The 21,015-nt window shown below is 45.3% G+C and overlaps 1 protein-coding gene across 4 annotated transcripts in view; it reads left to right on the top strand.

Moving 5' to 3' along the window:
- Positions 1-21,015, top strand: part of LOC144480582 (casein kinase I-like) — a 214,758-nt gene that overhangs the window by 137,626 nt on the left and 56,117 nt on the right. For all 4 annotated transcript variants that reach the window (XM_078200198.1, XM_078200197.1, XM_078200196.1 and 1 more), the window contains exons 7-9: positions 2,025-2,259; positions 5,301-5,386; positions 20,248-20,332. In XM_078200198.1, the coding sequence (XP_078056324.1) occupies positions 2,025-2,259; positions 5,301-5,386; positions 20,248-20,332 (406 nt within the window). The remainder of the gene's footprint in view (positions 1-2,024; positions 2,260-5,300; positions 5,387-20,247; positions 20,333-21,015) is intronic.

The raw sequence follows: 21,015 nt of genomic DNA, 5'->3' as shown, positions 1-21,015 counted from the left end.
AATGCTGGAATCCATTATTAAAGAGGAGATAGCAGGGCATCTGGATAGAAATGGTTCGATCAATCAGACGCAGCATGGATTCATGAGGGGAAAGTCGTGCTTGACGAACATGTTGGATTTTTATGAAGATGTGACTAGGGCGGTTGATGGAGGAGAACCGGTGGATGCGGTGTTTTTGGATTTCCAAAAGGCGTTTGATAAGGTGCCCCATAAAAGGCTACTGAAGAAGATTAGGGCACACGGAGTTGGGGGTAGTGTGTTAAAGTGGATTGGGGACTGGCTATCCGACAGGAAGCAAAGAGTCGGAATAAATGGGTGTTTTTCCGGTTGGAGGAAGGTAACTAGTGGCGTGCCGCAGGGATCGGTACTCGGGCCGCAACTATTTACCATTTATATAGATGATCTGGAGGAGGGGACGGAGTGTAGGGTAACGAAGTTTGCAGACGACACAAAGATAAGTGGAAAAGTGAATCGTGTGGAGGACGGAGAAGATCTGCAGAGAGATTTGGACAGGCTGAGTGAGTGGGCGAGGATATGGCAAATGGAGTATAACGTTGAGAAATGCGAGGTTATACACTTTGGAGGAAATAATAACAAATGGGATTACTATCTCAATGGAAACAAATTAAAACATGCTACCGTGCAAAGGGACCTGGGGGTCCTTGTGCATGAGACGCAAAAGCCCAGTCTGCAGGTACAACAGGTGATCAAGAAGGCAAATGGGATGTTGGCCTATATTGCGAAGGGGATAGAATATAAAAGCAGGGATGTCTTGATGCACCTGTACAGGGCATTGGTGAGGCCGCAGCTGGAATACTGTGTGCAGTATTGGTCCCCTTATATGAGGAAGGATATATTGGCATTGGAGGGAGTGCAGAGAAGGTTCACCAGGTTGATACCTGAGATGAGGGGTTTGGGTTATGAGGAGAGGCTGAGGAGATTGGGTTTGTACTTGTTGGAGTTTAGAAGGATGAGGGGGGATCTTATGGAGACTTATAAGATAATGCGGGGGCTGGATAGGGTGGAGGCGGAGAGATTCTTTCCACTTAGTAAGGAAGTTAAAACTAGAGGACACAGCCTCAAAATAAAGGGGGGTCGGTTTAAGACAGAGTTGAGGAGGAACTTCTTCTCCCAGAGGGTGGTGAATCTCTGGAATTCTCTGCCCACTGAGGTGGTGGAGGCTACCTCGCTGAATATGTTTAAAGCGCGGATGGATGGATTCCTGATCGGTAAGGGAATTAAGGGTTATGGGGATCAGGCGGGTAAGTGGTACTGATCCACGTCAGATCAGCCATGATCTTATTGAATGGCGGGGCAGGCTCGAGGGGCTAGATGGCCTACTCCTGCTCCTATTTCTTATGTTCTTATGTTTCTATTATCGGATTGAATTGATTTGTTCAATAATGGGAAGCAGTAATTCTCACATTTGGTGCTTTCTGGTGAGAATTGTAAATTGGAGTGTACAAAATAAAGGAACAATTCATGTTCAAATGGTTATTAAGTTTGTGGTAACTAGAAACTGTGGCAGTTTAAATGCTTCCTTTATCCTCCTCTTGATTAATGTTCAAACACTCTGATGCTTAGGTAGAACAAACAGAACAAAGAAAATTACAGCACAGGAACAGGTCCTTCGGCCCTCCAAGCCTTCTGAACTAAAACCTCCTATCCTTCCGGGGACCATATCCCTCTATTCCCATCCTATTCATGTATTTGTCCTTGTGGCAATTTTACCTCCCAGGGATTAATAATATACCTTAACTAGAGTTTTACACCAGTACACACTAACTGATTGTGGTTAAGATTTGAATAGTTGAATATGGTTCAAATCCAGGACGCAGCTGGGCTTCTGTTCCAAAATGTAGGTTCTCAACTTAACAGTATTTGTATGGAAAAGGGAAGATCTCTCTTGGGCAAAAGTTGGTCAAATGGTTGCCCCATAGCAGAAGATTTCCTATGTCAGTACGGGGGAAGGGGGAGATAGGAAAAGGTACCTTGTTCTTAACATGTCTGATTTGTTTCCACAGCTGAACCGAATGGAGTATGTCCACTCAAAGAGCTTAATCTACAGAGACGTCAAGCCAGAAAACTTTTTAATTGGAAGGCAAGGCAATAAAAAGGAACACGTAATCCATATAATAGACTTTGGTTTAGCCAAGGAGTATGTTGATCCCGATACCAAAAAGCACATCCCGTACAGGGAGCACAAGAGCTTAACTGGCACTGCAAGATACATGTCCATCAACACGCACCTGGGAAAAGGTCTGTCGCCTTAGCTGGAACGTATTTTGGGTGGGGCTACTACGCGGGAAAGCCTGTATTCATCCTGGTCGCTTGAGAGCCAAAGCACCTCACAGTTTTATAGATGAATGGGGGGGGGGCGTTGCCTGAGGAAAAGTGAAAAACACTTCATGTCACCTAACCTATTTAATTCAATTATGTCGTGAAAGATATTTGTGATTCAAGATCTTTCAGATTTTACATTCATTCACGTTCCTGAGACACGACAATGGATTGTCAGTGATGCGATTCTGAATGCATTTGCATCAAGTTACATAAGTGTCCAAACTAGTCCACAAATGAGAAGTGTCTTGGTCGTTTATGCAAATCACCTTTGTTGTTCAGTTCTGCTTCAAAAATCAATGTGATTACTTTTCATTATTTGTTGCCTTTTTTTGGGCTTCTCTTCTTCATAGAATCCCTACAGTGCAGAAGGAGGCCATTCGGCCCATCGAGTCTGCACCGACCACAATCCCATCCAGGCCCCATGCCCACAACTTCACATATTTACCCTCCTAATCCGCCTCACACTAAGGGGCAATTTAGCATGGCCAGTCAACGTAACCCACACATCTTTGGGCTGTGGGAGGAAACCGGAGCACCCGGAGGAAACCCACGCAGACACGGGGAGAATGTGCAAACTCCACACAGTCACCCAAGGCCGGAATTGAACCTGGGTTCTTGGCGCTGTGAGGCAACAACGCTAACCACTGTGCCACCGTGCTGAAACAGTTTTGAATTTATCTTCCCTTCCCTCTTTTTGCAAAGACTGCGCACCATCCTCTGGCATGGGTGGAAATAGGTTTGCAGCTGCCATTGGCTGCTCCAAGTTGACAGAGGTGCCCCGGGGTGATCCACTGCAATTTCTCACATTCTCCTCGCTCCTTCTCTCTACCCCCACCCCATCTCCCCGCACCACACCCAAACTCCACGAAGAGTAAACACATACTGTTCCCTGGCTGTGCAGTCACCAGAATTCCAGGCTTTTCCTGTATACTGTCATAAATCAAATCATAGAAAAATCATAGAAACCCTACAGTACAGAAAGAGGCCTTTCGGCCCATCGAGTCTGCACCGACCACAATCCCACCCAGGCCCTACCCCCATATCCCTACATATTTACCCACTAATCCCTCTAACCTACACATCTCAGGACACTAAGGGCAATTTTAGCATGGCCAATCAACCTAACCCGCACATCTTTGGACTGTGGGAGGAAACCGGAGCACCCGGAGGAAACCCACGCAGACACGAGGAGAATGTGCAAACTCCACACAGACAGTGACCCAAGCCGGGAATCGAACCCAGGTCCCTGGAGCTGTGAAGCAGCAGTGCTAACCACTGTGCTACCGTGCCGCCCTAAGTCATGGGATCTTTTATGTGTGTGAGAATAGAAAGTGTCTCAGTTTAATGTCTTACCAGAAAGGCGGCACCTCTGACAGTGCAAGCACTGCATTGGCCAGTCAGCCTGGAATTCATGCTCCTGTCCCTGGAGTGGATCAAAACCAGAAAATTCTGGAAAATCTCAGCAGGTCTGACAGCATAGAATCCTTACAGTGCAGAGGGAGGCCATTTGGCTCATCAAGTCTGCACTGTCAACAATCCTACTCGGGCCTTATCTCCGTAACCCCATGTATTTACCCTGCTAATCCCCTTGACACTAAGGAACAATTTTGCATGGCCAATCTGCCAAACCTGCATTACTTCGAAGTGTGGGAGGAAACCGGAGCACCCTGAAGAAACCCATGCTGACACGTTCTCCTCGCTAACTCCCCACAGAGTGACCCAAGGCTGGAAACGAACCCGGGTTCATGGCGCTCTGAGGCAGCAGTGCTAACCACTGTGCCACCATGCCGCTCATCACAGAGTCATCCAGACTTAAAACGTTGGCTCTGTTCATCTCCACAGACACTGTCAGACCTGCTGAGATTTTCCAGCAGTTTCTGTTTTTGTTCCAGATTCCAGCATCTGCAGTAATTTGCTTTTATATTAGCTTCCATCTTCTGAATCAACCCCGCCACCTCTGATACTAATCTTTATCGTCGTTCTGGTTAGGGTGCACATTTCTGTTGGACCTGTACTCGACTCCATTTACATTTTGGTGTTTCCTGGACTTTTCAGGAAAGGTGAATAGTCATCCATTTTCTTTTTAAAAATCTGGGCAATCTAGAACTTGGAAAACTTTTAATGACAGAAAACTCCTTGGGAAACAGATTGATGAAGTACTGAGGTGTCTTTTTTTAAGGGATGTCGACTATTGCCTGATTATAAACAGGCCAGGAATTGCAGAACGCAGCCTTCCTTGGCTTGAGCCTGGTAAATTTCCTGCACTCCAGTGTATTTAAGATAGGGCTTGACTTGTCACCACCTGGTCTTGCAGATAATCTAGAATCCAGAGTGTTAGAGAATTTCCTTTGGGGAAGTCCCCCCTCTTCCAGATGAGTGACCTTCTGAGCACTGACATCTATTTTAGTGTCTTTTTTAAAACAGTTCTGTGTAGGGGATTCCCCTACTCATTATTATACATTCTAGGATGCCCTGCATTTAGTGATACTTGGGAGGTTAAGGGGCAAGAATCGTCTGCAATTATTGATGTACCCTGACGGTGAGTGGAGATCCTTCTAGAATTATAGATACGATAATGAGGGCATGTGGATGGGGAGCGCCTAAAATTATTTTTCTCCCATCGACTACTGTGCTAATTTGGGAATAAAGTGTACGATAGCCAAAAAACGGCAGTGTTATAATTGAGTACATTTTATGAACTTAGAGTAAGATAAAAACTGCGCTTATAATTCATTGAATACAGAAATCTGATGGTGTCTGCACACTATTATTTTCAGGCTTTTAGATTCTGCGCGTACTCGGGATAAAAACATTTCTTTCTTAGCCGTGAATTAAAATTTACAAGTCTGATGTTGAGTGGCTGAAGGTGCCTAATCGAGTGTTTATGTTTCCACAGTAATTCCTCCTTGTCAGAATGTGCCGACTCATCAGCTGAATGCATTCTTGTCTTTCCCTAGAGCAAAGCCGCAGAGATGACTTGGAGGCCTTGGGGCACATGTTTATGTATTTTCTACGAGGCAGTCTCCCCTGGCAGGGATTAAAGGTGAGTGTTGTGTGCACTTCCCTGATTTTGGGATTGTACAGATGCTATATTTAACAGTCCACTTAATGAGTAATAACCATACGTGTAAAACATTAATGTACTGGGGCAATTGGTAATCAAAGGAGGACTTTTTATGAAGTCACTTCCGACAAAGAAATATCTTGCGGTCTACAATTAAATATATCCTTGATGGGTAACCTCAGCAGAAATGAGTGTTTTGTGTGTATAGCAAAGTACAGCTGGTTAAAATCACCCCCCAGCCATCCCATAATTCTATAAATAGTGATTGTATCTGGGAATAAGCACGGGAAAGTAGTCGTTTGGTAGAACAGAACTTAAATATTGCTGGAGAAAGGAAACACGTCAAAGCTTTTTGTCTGGCACTCATCAGGACGTTTCAGGAATGCCAGTATAAGGGAAAAAGAACAATTGATACTGTATGGGAAGAGTGCTGATTGGCTGGCAAGCGGACTTTGATTGGTAGAGACATTGCCATGGAGAATGCACCGGTTGGTAGTGATTGACTGTTAACCGCCAAACATTGTTTGAAATTTAAACCAAGCAGCTTGACCCTGATTGGTCAAGACATTGCCCTGAGGAATGGGTCAGGGAATGGCTGTCATCTATTTTGCTTGGCTGAAACAGGTGCAATGTGTGTAGATGTTCTTTCTGTCTGCAAAGAACAGGGCTGTGTATTAATGTATGTTGCTTTCAGTACACGCAAGTGCACCACACTGAGAGTCCGACTGATGATCGGTTGTCAACCTAATCCTTAGCACACTGAGTATTATTTCACAAATATGGAATCACATCTAATGATGGACACTGTGTTTTAGCTTTTGCGAGCATGGGCTGGGTGGATACGGTCTGTGGTTGGGTACAGTCTGTACCTTGCCCACTGCAAACAGCAGCTGTGACATGTTCATAGAGTCATAGAATCCCTACAGTACAGAAGGAGGCCATTCGGCCCACTAAACCTGCACTGACCACAATCCCACCCAGACCCTAGCCCCGTAACCCCACATATTTATCCTGCTAGCCCCCCTAAGAGGCAATTTAGCACGGCCAATCCACCTAACCCGCACATCTTTCGGACTGTGGGAGGAAACCGGAGCACCTGGAGGAAACCCATGCAGATATGGGGAGAATGTGCAAATTCCTCATAGACAGTGACCTGAGGCTGGAATTGAACCCGGGTCCCTGGCGCTGCGAGGCAGCTGTGCTAACCACTGCGCCATCGTGCCACCCACTGTTTGATGCGATCTGCTGGTCTTTGGGATGTACAGTATACATACCTAGTGCTCAAATTAGATATCACATTACTCATTTGTGTAATAGGCAGAATTATTTTTGGTTTAGAAACATAGAAACTGGGTGCAGGAGTAGATCATTCAGCTCTTCAAGCCTGCTCTGCCATTCAGTACGGTCATGGCTGATCCTATCCCCTTGACATGCTTAGGTGCTTGAAGGCAGCATCTTGTTAGTGGCAAACACCACTTGTGTTGCGACTGCGTAACAGCAGTGTGAAACAGTTAACTTCACCTGTTGCTCAAACCTGAGAGATTCCTTGCCTTTCCAGGGTAATCTGAGGTAAACTGAGGCACTTCCCAAGGCTGAAATTAAAGGCCTTCGACCCATTTATGATTTGCGTGATATACAACCCGAAATGATCAGATCAGAATAGTCATTATCCCGCAGGGTGCCTTTGATGTGCCCCATTTCAGCATCTAGCTTGCACGCTGAGCAAATGGCTTGGGCCCTATTTACAAGATTGCCGATAAAAGCTAATGTTATAATGTGTGGAGCTATAAGAATCCCAGCATGTATATTGACCAGTGAAGGTAGGAGTGCGGTAGACAGGTAGAGAACCCCCATCGATTTCTCAACTAACATGGCAAGGAAGTACGTTCATTTGACTGTTCCATTTCACAGATTGAACACAGGGTGCAGCCCATTTAGACGTGTAAGGACATTCTTACATGCAGCTGTGGATTTAAATATAGTGAACGTATCATCCACATATTGGAAATATGTGAGGAGTAGAAGATTAGATGTCATTCCGTCGAAGTTGCTCATGGAACCCAACAAAGATGTTTGCGAGAGCTGAGCCCAGAGGGGAATCCCATGACAGCACCGTCTCACTGAGCATACACGGTGTTGTTAAAACTGAACTCAACTGCACGAGTTGCTGGGTTCAATGCGTACTGATTCATGCAATGGGGGCAGGCCTAGATCGCCATGATACAGTGCTGCCATGCAACTGTCTATGGCTTCAAAGAACAATACAGCACAGGAACAGGCCCTCCAAGCCCACGCCGCTCCCTGGTCCAAACTAGACCATTCTTCCTTAAAGCTTCCTTAAATGAATCATTGATGAATAGACTCGCAATGTCAAATGAGCAGAAAGAGACACTGCTTTTGCATGTCTTGGGCAGCCCATACATAGGCAGATGCAGCAAGGCTGAACCCCATCATGTATAATCACGGCAGCTCATTGTTCTGACACAAGTCCAGCAAGCTTTATTTTTAGCTTACTTTCGAGGAAGACAGTCCGGTTATGATGAGCAGCAGGCCCAATGGATACAAATTTGGACCGGCCATTGAGAATGGTGCGCAGTTTGTTGATATAGTCCCGCTTGTCCAGGATGACTATTCCCATTCCTTTGTCAGGTTTACTGATGTGTATATCCGCGTTGCTCTTACAGCCTCGCAGTGCTGTGAGACATTCACAAAAGGGCGGCACGGTAGCACAGTGGTTAGCACTGCTGCTTCACAGCTCCAGGGACCTTGGTTCGATTCCCGGCTTGGGTCACTGTCTTTGTGGAGTTTGCACATTCTCCTCGTGTCTGCGTGGGTTTCCTCCAGGTGCTCCGGTTTCCTCCCACAGTCCAAAGATGTGCAGGTTAGGTTGATTGGCCATGCTAAAATTGCCCCTTAGTGTTCTGAGATGCGTAGGTTAGAGGGATTAGTGGGTAAAATATGTAGGATATAGGGGTAGGGCCTGGGTGGGATTGTGGTCGGTGCAGACTTGATGGGCCGAATGGCCTCTTTCTGTACTGTAGGGTTTCTATGATTTCTATGATTCACGTTGCGTGTGAAAGTTAAGACAAGTCATTCGGAATATCCGCAACATTCATCCGCTAGATCAGTTAGGCACGCTTTCAAGGAGATTGGTTTCTGGAGGGGTAGTTGGGAGTAGAGGAATTTGAGCTCAGTAAATACCTCTTGCTGTTTGATTTGGGATGAAGGCACACCAAAATTGAAACCTCGCGCAAGAACAAATTCCTCGCTTTGTTCGATTGCATGGGCAGAAAGATTTGTTACATGTTTAGTGGCGTCATTAAATGGATCGCCAAACCGCTTCCACTTCAATGAGTTGATGGTGCGGATGTGTTTCCAGTGGGTACTGTTTATGGTACAATCGGCTGTTGGAAGTAATATAGCAGCATAAATGGAAAAGCTTCAACAGGTCGTTTTTTTTCAGCGATATGTGCAAAAGTACTTTGAGGAATTTAAACAGTGTCCTCTTTGGAGAGTATCTGTTACAGCCGTGACGTGTGAGAACATATTCACGCAGTCAGCGTGATGATGCAATATCGTTTCTGAAGGGTATCATAAATACTTGGCTCTTAATTGCTGAAGTTCTTGAAGACATATGATTCCAAAATGCGTCCTGACTCATGTGTTGTGAATTTCTGATTACAGGATATCGTGATTACAGTTTAGGCTGTAAGTTGAATTCACACCCTCGCCATCTGTGAGGCGGTAGAACCAAAGGTCCATTTGGCCCATTTCGACAATCCCAACGTAAATCCCACTGTCCTGTTCACCCCATAATGCTGCATTTTTCATTGACGCAAATGCGTATTTCATTTTCTCTTCAAAGATGCGATGTTCTCTGCTGCAACCAGTCCCTGTGCAGAAGCATTTCATACTCAGTAACTCTGCGGCAACCTCACTCCTGGTCAACTATATTCAACTGATGACTGTATTTATCGCTGAGTCTCCAATCAGAGGAAGTAGCCTTTCTCGGTTCACTCTTAAGTTTAAAAACCTCAGTTTTAATGGCCTTCTCTGCTCTGATGTGGCAGGTGGATTTCAACATAGGCAAGTACATCTTGGACCACAGAATTGTTATGGCGCAAGAGGAGTCCATTCGGCCCATTGTGTCTGCACGGGAAAGCATAGGATTTACAAAAGCATAGATTTGATATTATTTAAATGGTGTTCAGCTGGGAACAATGGATATCTAAGAAATTTAGAGTCTATTAACACATCACTAAAATGTGGTACGGTTAAAAAAAATTAAAAAAGCTAATGGAATATGAGTTTTCATAACTGAAGAGGCCAGACTATGATTGGGAGGATGTTGTGTTTACAGCAATTAAATGCCCTGTTGGACCAGATCTGGGCTACAGTTCTGCACACGGCACCTTAGGATCATATTGACTTTGGGATGAGTGCAACACGGCTTCTCCAGGATGTTGCCACGTTCAAAGGTTAGATTGCAAGGAGAGATTACCTAAACTCAGGTTGTACTCACTGGAATGTAGAAGATTGAAGGCCGATCTGTTTAAAGATTTTGGCATGGGTCAGGATAAACCTTTCCCACTCATGGGAAATGTCGGGCAGTGGGACATAACCTTAATATCACGGCCAGGCCATTCAGTTGAAAAGTTAGAACAAACAAAGAACAAAGAACAATACAGCACAGGAACAGGCCCTTCGGCCCTCCAAGCCCGCGCCGCTCCCTGGTCCAGGATTGAATCCTGAATCCAGGATCCCCGCCCAATTTTCCAGCCTATCTACGTACCAATATCCTATCCACCGAGCTGTCCCTCACAGCTACGATGCTTTGTTCATTACAACCTATTAACTTACCCCCACCCCCCCATTCCAGACCATGTGATCTCCAGGGAGAGGCGAAAACCCAGAGTGAAAAACCCCAGGGCCAATATGGGGAAAAAAAAATCTGGGAAATTCCTCTCCGACCCCCTGAGGCGATCGAAACGAGTCCAGGAGATCACAATGGCCCCGATCGGAAAATGCTTCCCAACCCTAGTCATTTCCACTTCCACGAACACCATATGAATTCCCTGCCCCCGAGACAGGTTCCCAACTATCCGCAGTCTCACTCTGTACTGGCACCAGCAAGATGATCGTAGAATGAAGCCTTGAAACGAGAAACCAGGAACAATTAGCCCGCGCCGCTCCCTGGTCCAAACTAGACCACTCTTTTGTATCCCTCCATTCCCACTCCGTTCATATAACTGTCTAGATAAGTCTTAAACGTTCCCAGTGTGTCCGCCTCCACCACCTTGCCCGGCAACACATTCCAGGCCCCCACGACCCTCTGTGTGAAATATGTCCTTCTGATATCTGTGTTAAACCTCCCCCCCTTCACCTTGAACCTATGACCCCTCGTGAACGTCACCACCGACCCGGGGAAAAGCTTCCCACCGTTCACCCTATCTATGCCTTTCATAATTTTATACACCTCTATTAAGTCTCCCCTCATCCTCCGTCTTTCCAAGGAGAACAACCCCAGTTTCCCCAATCTCTCCTCATAACCAAGCCCCTCCATACCAGGCAACATCCTGGTAAACCTCCTCTGTACTCTCTCCAAAGCCTCCACGTCCTTCTGGTAGTGTGGCGACCAGAACTGGACGCAGTATTCCAAATGCGGCCGAACCAACGTTCTATACATCTGCAACATCAGACCCCAACTTTTATACTCTATGCCCCGTCCTATAAAGGCAAGCATGCCATATGCCTTCTTCACCACCTTCTCCACCTGTGACGTCACCTTCAAAGATCTGTGGACTTGCACACCCAGGTCCCTCTGCGTCTCTACACCCTTTATGGTTCTTCCATTTATCGTGTAGCTCCTCCCTACATTATTCCCACCAAAATGCATCACTTCGCATTTATCAGGATTGAACTCCATCTGCCATTTCCTTGCCCAAATTTCCAGCCTATCTATATCCTTCTGTAGCCTCTGACAATGTTCCTCACTATCTGCAAGTCCTGCCAGTTTTGTGTCGTCCGCAAACTTACTGATCACCCCAGTTACTCCTCCTTCCAGATCATTTATATAAATCACAAACAGCAGAGGTCCCAATACAGAGCCCTGCGGTACACCACTAGTCACAGGCCTCCAGCCGGAAAAAGACCCTTCCACTACCACCCTCTGTCTTCTGTGACCAAGCCAGTTCTCCACCCATCTAGCCACCTCCCCCTTTATCCCGTGGGATCCAACCTTTTTCACTAGCCTACCATGAGGGACTTTGTCAAATGCTTTACTAAAGTCCATATAGACAACATCCACGGCCCTTCCTTCGTCAACCATTTTGGTCACTTCTTCAAAAAACACCACCAGGTTCGTGAGGCATGACCTCCCTCTCACAAAACCATGTTGACTATCGTTAATGAGTTTATTCCTTTCTAAATGCGCATACATCCTATCTTTAAGAATCTTCTCCAACAACTTCCCCACCACGGACGTCAAGCTCACCGGCCTATAATTACCCGGGTTATCCTTCCTACCCTTCTTAAATAACGGGACCACATTGGCTATCCTCCAATCCTCTGGGACCTCACCTGTGTCCAGTGACGAGACAAAGATTTGCGTCAGAGGCCCAACTATTTCACCTCTCGTCTCCCTGAGCAGCCTTGGATAGATTCCATCAGGCCCTGGGGATTTGTCAGTCTTTATATTCTCTAACAAACCTAACACTTCCTCCTTTGTAATGGAGATTTTCTCCAACGGTTCAACACTCCCCTCCGAGACACTCCCAGTCAACACATCCCTCTCCTTAGTGAATACCGACGCAAAGTATTCATTTAGGATCTCCCCTACCTCTTTGGGCTCCAAGCATAAGTCCCCACTTTTGTCCCTGAGAGGTCCGATTTTTTCCCTTACAACCCTTTTGTTCCTAACGTATGAATAAAATGCCTTGGGATTCTCCTTAATCCTTAGGAAGCTCTTTTCTCCGCAGAGGTGGTCGAACCAAAGATGTGCGGGTTAGGTGGATTGGCCGTACTAAATTGCCCCTTAGTGTCAGAGGGAATAGCAGGGTAAATACTTGGGGTTATGGGGATAGGGCCTGGGTGGGAGTATTGTTGGTGCAGACTCGATGGGCTGAATGTCCTCCTTTTGCACTATAAGGATTCTATGAACTGAAATACTGTGCCGTAAAAACCTTGGATGCGAATTCAATTTTGGACCTGAGGTTTTAGCTCGCCAAAGGTATAAAAGGAAATGCCACCAAGGCAAGTAGATGGGGTTAAGATACAGATCTCATTGAATGGCAAAACATGCTCAAGGAGCTGAATGGCCTTCTCCTGCCCAGATGCTCTGCCATTCTTTTGTCAACTTCATTTTTATCTGTCTTTTCACCTTACCCCTTAAATAACCTTTTCCATGGAAAATCTGTTGACCTCAATCTGGAACACTTCGATTGAGGTGGAACCAACAGCCACGTGGAGGAGAAGTTTCCCCTACTCCCAGTGTGGCAAAAGTAGTTTCTCATTTCGTTTATAACTTGCCTAATGCTAATTTTAAGATTTATTCCAACCCTCCCCCCTTATTCTAAATTCCCTCACCAACAGAAATAGCTTTGCTTTGTCTGTGCTGTCAATTCCCCGTGTTATTTTAAACACCTTAATGAGATCCTGTCTCAACTTTCTAAACTCGAAGAAATGTAAACTACATTCGTACAACTTGTCTCCATAATTTAACCTCTTAAGCGTGTGACGTTATGTTTAATCTGCACTGTACCCCCTCCGAGACCATTATATCCTTCCTTAGACACGGTGCCAAAACTGAATGCAGTACTCCAGATTAAATCTGATCAAGGTTCAGTACAAGTAAAGTATTACTTCCTTGTTTTTGTATCGCAATTCTTTTGAGATAGTGCTTTTGTTATCTACACGTTAACTTTTAGTGATTTGTGCAGCAAAATGACTTTATACCAGCACAGCTTTCTCACCATTCATTTACTCTGATAGTTTCTCCAATTAAAATTAGATAACCTTGCACTTCCACTTATTGAGCTCCATCTGTATATTTTAACCCATTCACTTAGTGTGTTTATGTTCTTTTGTAATTTCCGATTCTCATTTGCACAGTTTATTGTGCCTTCCAACTTAGTCCCATCCGCAAGCCAGGATATGTAACTCTATCTGCCCTTGTGGAAGCCATTAATATATATGACTAAAAAGCTGAGACCACAGTACAGATAAAAGTTTATTTATTAGTGTCACGAGTAGGCTTACGTTAACACTGCAATGAAGTTACTGTGAAAATCCCCTAGTCGCCACACTCCGGCGCCTGTTCAGGTAGACTGAGGGAGAATTTAGCACGGCCGATGCACCTAACCAGCACATCTTTCGGACTGTGGGAGGAAACCAGAGCACCCGGAGGAAACCCACGCAGGCTCAGCCCACACAGACACAGGGAGAATGTACGGACTCCGCACAGACAGTGACCCAAGCCGGGAATCGAACCCGGGTCCCAGGCGCTGAGAGGCAGCAGTGCTAACCACTGTGCTACCGTGCCACCCCTCCACTGCCACCATGCCACCCTAACTAGTCAGGGGTGCCACTTGTGATCTCCGCCAAACAGAGGACCATACCCTGTCTCTTCATTACCACCAACCGCCTCCCCCACCTTGTGTAACTTCCTTTGGACTAATAGCTTCTGCCGAACCTTATGAAATGCCTCTGGAAGCCCATATAGACAGCACTCCCTTACTTGCTATGGCGGTGACACCTCAAAATTCAATTAAAAGCGTCCGACACGATCTCGCCATCGAAATTCCAACCTGGCTCTTTGATCAGCTTGTGTTTGCCCAAGTTGCTCGGTAACCCTGTCCGTGATGAAAGATTCCCGTGACCCCCCCTGCTCAATTTACTGATAGCTCTGTAATAATGGGATGGTTTTTCCAATTTTTCAATCCATGGATGCACTTCCTCAATCCAGAGAATTTGGAGAATCATAACTTTAATGCAGTTGCCCTCCTCTCATTTCTATTAATGGGGTGGGCAAACCATCCTGGAAACTTTTTTCTGAAGTCCTATTATTTTTCCAATGTTGATCAAAGTGAGGGTGACCAATATTACAAGTTGTTAAGTGCGTTGACAAAATGAAGGGTCTACTTGGATTCCACTGTGCTGATTCCATTATTTCAGCTGATAGAGCGAATAACTGAACTTATCTGGATACTAATGTAATACAATGTCGAAACACATTGGTGTTAATGAACCTAGTAAGGTGTCTGACCATATGTTATTGCGCCTTTATCCAGCCTCACAGGCATTTCTAAAATTTCACATGTTTTACCTTAAAGCGAGCATCTACTTTATAATTCCAGTAAAGCGTGTGACCCAAGTGTTGTGGAAAAATTTCTTCCCAAAAAAGTAGGTATTAGAGTGACACAGTGGTTAGAACATAGAAACTAGAAACAGGAGGAGGCCATCTGGCCCTTTGAGCCTGCTCCGCCATTCATTTTGACCGTGGCTGATCATCAAATTTAATGTCCTGATGCCAGGGATCCGGGTTCAATTCCAGTCTCGGGTAACTGTGTGGAGTTTGCATGTTCCCCCCATCTCTGTGTGGGTTTCCTCTGGGTGCTCCGGTTTCCTCCCACGCTCCAAAAGATGTGCGGGTTAGGTGGATTGGCCCCTTAGTGTCAGGGGATTAGCAGGGTAAATATGTGAGGTTATGGGGATAAGGCCTGGATGGGATTGTTGTCAGTGCAGGCTCGATGGGCCGAATGGCCTCTCTGCACTGTAGGGATTCTATAATGCGATGTGCTATTTCAAACAAATGTTGAAATGTTTTCCTTGAGTTATGCTGTAAGTCGTTTGAATAGTGTCAATGGGATAGTAAGGATGTGTCTGTGTTAGCTTTTCACAGGGTCCCAGCGAGATGAGATAAAAGGCATGTGATGTTTCTGGAGACAAAGGTGCTGAGGTTTGCATCCAGTTGAGTCTGAAATTGAGTCAAGAAATTGTTGTTAATAAATGCTGGCAGCTGATCGAGAACATTGGTAGTATGCTCACAGTGTCAGAAGTCGTTTTGTGTGTTTGGAGTTGTATCTGATGGTGGAGTTGCCACTTTTGTTGAGCGTTAATAGGGAGGAAGGAAGCTGTAACCAAATAACACAGCTGCTTCCAAATTTTCTTTAACATCCCAGAATATATATAAAATAAATCTCTCGCATCTGCATAACACTGTCGCATTTTAATCACAGCTTTCTCAGCCTTTTCTAGGTTTGGGTCCACATTTATAATGTAAGCTACCTCCATAAACTTGTCCCATTGGTGTCCGATTGGAGGTTACGTTGTAGTTTTGCCTGGCCCAGCTTCTCAGCCAGTGGCAGGAAGAAATTCCTCTGTGTAAATGCACAACACTGCATCCCAAATAGCCATAATGTTTGGCTGCTTAACTCGAATTCTAATGTCTCCTCAAATAAAAAGTGAGGGCTGACTGTGTAACAAGGACTGAGTTACATCCCTGCATCTGGTCCAATTATCCCCTGCCCTCTCGCTCTGCTTCATCTGAAGACTCGCCGATTACTTGACTCCCCATGTGCAACACTGCGGGAGATCAATTAGTACAGCTGAGCCCGTTTCAGGAGCAATGCTGACACATGGCTTCTGTTTTGTAACTAGGACAAGAAAACAGCATTGAGAATTGAGAGAGCAGTGCCAGGCATGTCTGCAGAACGTAGTTGTTTTTTTTAAAAGTAATTTCTCCCAGTTTCAGAATCACAGAATTGTTATAGTGCAGAAGGAGGCCATTTGGCCCATCATTTTAAACTTTTTGCAGAGCCACAGCGATCATAAGTGTTCTCGGAGGCAGTTAAGCTATCCTAAGCAACTGGATGTATGAACACAGAACCCACCAACAACCCGGGTCGTTAGTTACTTAGAAGGGGGCGGCACACTGCTGCCTCACAGCGCCAGGGACGAGGGTTCAATTCCGGTCTCGGGTCACTGTCTGTGTGGAGTCTGCACGTTCTCCCCGTGTCTGCGTGGGTTTCCTCCGGGTGCTCCGGTTTCCTCCCACAGTCCAAAGATGTGTGGGTGAGCTGGATTGGCCATGCAAAATTGACCCTGGTGTCGGGAGATTAGCAGGGTAAATGGGTGGGGTTATGGGGAATAGGGCCTGGGTGGGATTGTGGTCGGTGCAGACTCGATGGGCTGAATGGCCTCCTTCTGCACTTAGAGATTCTATGATTCTATAAGTTCACACCGGTCAAATTTCTGTATTGTATATCTTATTTCTAATGTTTGCCCGTGCAAATATAAATCCCTTAAAACTACCTTTGGTTTCCTAACATTCTCTACCTCACATAGTCATGCCTCACTCAACTGAATCTCAAAGAGATGCAGACTGTTAAAATACAAGGGCATCGTACTGGCAAATTTCCCAATGCGTATAAAGTCAGTACCATGAGTAATTAGAGTAATAACCTTTGTTTCCTGTTATTCGGTGCCAAGTATGCAGAGGCCTACCCTCGAGTGACAGTTGTATCCCTTTAGGTCCCATTGATAAATTGGATTGGGTCAATTGTCGACACTACCCTGGCACCATCGATCTGTGTGACTGATTTATTAGATTACTGAGGCAGAGGTTCATTTGGTACCAAATTTCCATCGCCCAGTGTTACAGTGTGGAGCCATCCCAACCTCAGACACTGCTTCTTTTCCCCTTTCCTCTGGATGATGATGACTGGTTGATCATTTGGCACAGTGTCAATTGTACTATGAGAAGGAACGGGGGATGAGGGAGCTTCTGAGCTGAAGACAGACACAGAGTGTGGAGCTGATGGGTTGAATCATCCTTGGGTTTATGATTGTATCTGCGTTAATGACAACCCAGATCCCTGAGCTTGTTCCTGCTCACAGTTTCTCACAAGTACTATGCAGAATTGGATGGAGTAAATCGAAGGGATTTTAATAGCTTGGACTCTGTTTATTTTTTAAAGGAGAGGGGTGTAGGTGTGACTGTTAAAGGTGACACCGAATGGCTCAGAGTTCCACATGTAGGCCAGACCAGGTGAGGATGGCAGATTTCCTTCCCTAAGGGACATTAGTGAACCAGATGGGTTGTTTCGACAATGGTTTCACGGTCATCAGTTGATTCTTAATTCCAGATTTCTTTTATTGAATTCAAATTCCGCCATCTGCCGTGACGGGATTCGAACCAGGGTCCCCAGAGCATGAGCTGAGTATCTGGATTAATAGTCTAGCCAATCGGCCATCACCTCCCCTATGATCATCCGACTCAGTAGCCCAATCCTGCCTTTCCCCCATATCCTTTGATCTCTTCGCCCCAAGAGCTATATCTAACTGCTTGAAAACATACAATGTTTTGGCCTCAAATGAAACAGTTTTGATAGAAGCAATTGGACATTGAGCCATCTTTCTCGGTTTCGATGTTAGCTTACTGAAGCCTATCTGAAAGAAAAGTAAATAGACATTGTTCCTTGTAGTAGTCTCTGTTTATCAAAGGTGAGTTTTATAGACAAATACATACACACACACACAAGCTTGCTTGCCGACCTGTTGTGAGGGTTATATAGGACTGGTAAACACCAGCTGCTGAGGGTTTGAGCGTGGGCATGTAACACTCTGTTTTATTATTTCAAATGGTCTGATTTACAATGCTAATTTTATATCCATGTTCCACCTGCCGTAAGCTGGTTACTATGCATTTTCTATACTTGGTTGCTATGAGACGGTCTGCTGAAACATTTTTATTTAAGAATGAGCATGCAAATATATGATGCAGGATAATTTTCTTACATTTTATACAAGATTTCTTTGGCTGGCTTCTACAAGGCAAGGTAAGTCGGTGGGACCCACCACAGTCACAGAGAGTACAAGAGGTGGAAGACAATAAAGATCATTTGTCCGTATCTGTCCTCCCACAAAGTATAATCATAAAATCTTGCATATATGGAAGCAGACCTGTGCCTGGACTGGATAGTTTCACAAGATGCAGGAGTTATGGCAATCCATTGCTGCATTAGTTATAATTTCAAAACCAGCGCACGTGCAGTGAATTGAGTCAGGGCGAGAAGATTCTTTAGATAGGAAATGAGCAAGGACAATGGAGATTGTTGCTCCTGTAGCTCCAGTACCAGAATACCCTTTGTACTCCTACATGCTTGTTGGGTGGAATTATTCAGCTAATATCATATAGCCGTGATGTGGAGATGCCAGCCTTGGACTGGGGTGGGCACAGTAAGAAGTCTCTCAACACCAGGTTAGAGTCCAACAGGTTTATTTGGTATCACGAGCTTTCGGACCGCTGCTCCTTCACCATTCACCTGATGAAGGAGCAGCGCTCCGAAAGCTCGTGATACCAAATAAACTTGTTGGACTTTAACCTGGTGTTGTGAGACTTCTTACAATATCATATGGAGCACTGGAGAAAGTTCTAGAGTTGAGGTTTAACCTGAAGGTTAATACAGCCACAAGATAGGGATTTAATCATCGTCGCCTGCTCAATTTAAGGATGACATAACTCAGGGTTGTGAGTTCCTGCCAAGGCTTTGCAAGTCACAAAAACAGAAAAATGCTGGAAGATCTCAGCAGGTCTGACAGCATCTGGGGAGAGAGAATAGAGCCAACGTTTCGAGTCTGGATGACCCTTCGTTGGTTAGGTTGATTGGCCATGCTAAATTGACCCTAGTTTCGGGGGGGATTAGGAGGGTAAATGTGTGGGGTTACGGGGATGGGGTGGGATTGTTGTCAGGGCACGCTCAATGGACCGAATAGCTTCCTCCTGTACTGTAGGGTGTTAGAGTGTAACCGAAGACAACTTTGTATTGATTGTAATGTGACCAATGGGAACAAGATGCAAGGTTCAGCTGACCCAGTAAACCATGGAATCAATTACAGAATGATGTAATAGTCAGCTGACCAGCTGATTCACTATGAATAAGAAACCATGTAGAATTGTAGGAAGCTTGGATTGGCCCAAGGTGAGGCCCCAAGTTTGGAGTAAAGATGTTTCTTTATTAAACCCTTTCTTTGATTTATAAATTGGAGTAAGCTTTGTTGTATTTTCATATCTGCATTTTTGAAGAGTTCCTTCTGAGGAAACATATGATCCGCAATATTTTGCGTCTATTATATGGGTTTTCAAGTGACTGAACAGGCCAATTCTCAAACTGCATTATGTTTAGTAGTTCGCAGAATGGCCTAGGTTCCAGCTCTCGTGCCTCATGTTGGAGCCACTTGGAAGACCTGTCAAACTTTCCAAGTCAAAAAATGATTGAATTCAGTGAATTGATGGATTCCATGCATGATTTCACTTGGCCATGTTCATACCTTATGGTCACCAGTTGAGTCAGTTGTTTTACTGGCTGCCCAGTGCTACTGTGGCTTGAGTATGTGAAAGTTGCAAGCTGATATACCTTCTCCAGGGATAGGGATTTAATCATCGTTGCCTGCTCGATTTAAGGATGACGTAATTTAGCATTTCCAATCAACCTAACCCGCACATCTTTAGACTGTGGGAGGAAACCGGTGCACCCGGAGGAAACCCACACAGACACGGGGAGAATGTGCAGACTCCACACAGATGGTCACCTGAGGCTGGAATTGAACCCAGGTCCCTGGTGCAGTGCGTCAGCAGTGCTAACCATGGTGCCACCGGACTGTAATTGTCCCGATCACTACTTAGCATCTGTGCAATCTTTGGTCTGATGGATTTTCCATGAGTTGTACTAAAATGACAAGATTAATTGCATGTCCGATGTTTACTAACATTGTTTTACTGTCCTGGTGTCAGGCATTTATAGTATGTTACACACGGTGAAATTGACTATTTTTGCTTGCAGGCAGAAACGTTAAAAGAACGCTACCAGAAAATTGGGGATACGAAACGAAACACTCCGATCGAGGTTCTCTGTGAGAGCTTTCCAGGTACGTTTTGCATAAGTGAGATCTTAGATGGGCCTCCTGCAGGCTTTTTTGCTGTGTGCCAAGGAGAATTGGCGTCTCTCTTGGGATTCTGAATGCGAAAGAACTTCAGAGACAAACTGCAGGCTATTATAGCAAAGAAAGCGTGTCTGCAGAGAGGTTGCATCTCTTCATCCCTGACCCTCATCAAAAAACTTCTGTTCTGCCCTTGATATTAAACTCTGCTGACAGGTGTTGCTCTTGTTACCCAGTTAACCGAATTCAGTTTTCCTCAGCTAGGTATCCCACTGAGTAATTATGGAGCTCTTCACACATGAAGCTATGTTTATTGCTGAGGAGTGAACAACACTTTACTTAGGCTGCTGACAATCATTGCACCAGTTTTGAACCAGCGCCCTTGATGCCAAAATGTTGCATCAACCTTGGGCTGGATTTGGGATCAGTCAGAAACACCAGACAACGAAATGGCAGAATGTACGACCGAATCATGAGTTAGATTATTTTTGCCTCAGGATAAACTTCTCCCCATGTCTGCGTGGGTTTCCTCCGGGTGCTCCGGTTTCCTCCCACAGTCCAAAAATGTGTAGGTTAGATTGGCCATGCTAAGTTGCCCCTTAGTGTTAGGGGGACTAGCAGGGTAAATGCATGGGAGGGTCACAGCGATAGGGCCTGGGTGGGATTGTTGT

Source organism: Mustelus asterias, chromosome 29 (assembly GCF_964213995.1).
Source record: "Mustelus asterias chromosome 29, sMusAst1.hap1.1, whole genome shotgun sequence".
Taxonomy (NCBI): Eukaryota; Metazoa; Chordata; class Chondrichthyes; order Carcharhiniformes; family Triakidae; genus Mustelus; species Mustelus asterias.
The sequence above is the reverse complement of the archived record's forward strand: the minus strand, read 5'-3'. Positions and strand labels throughout refer to the sequence as shown.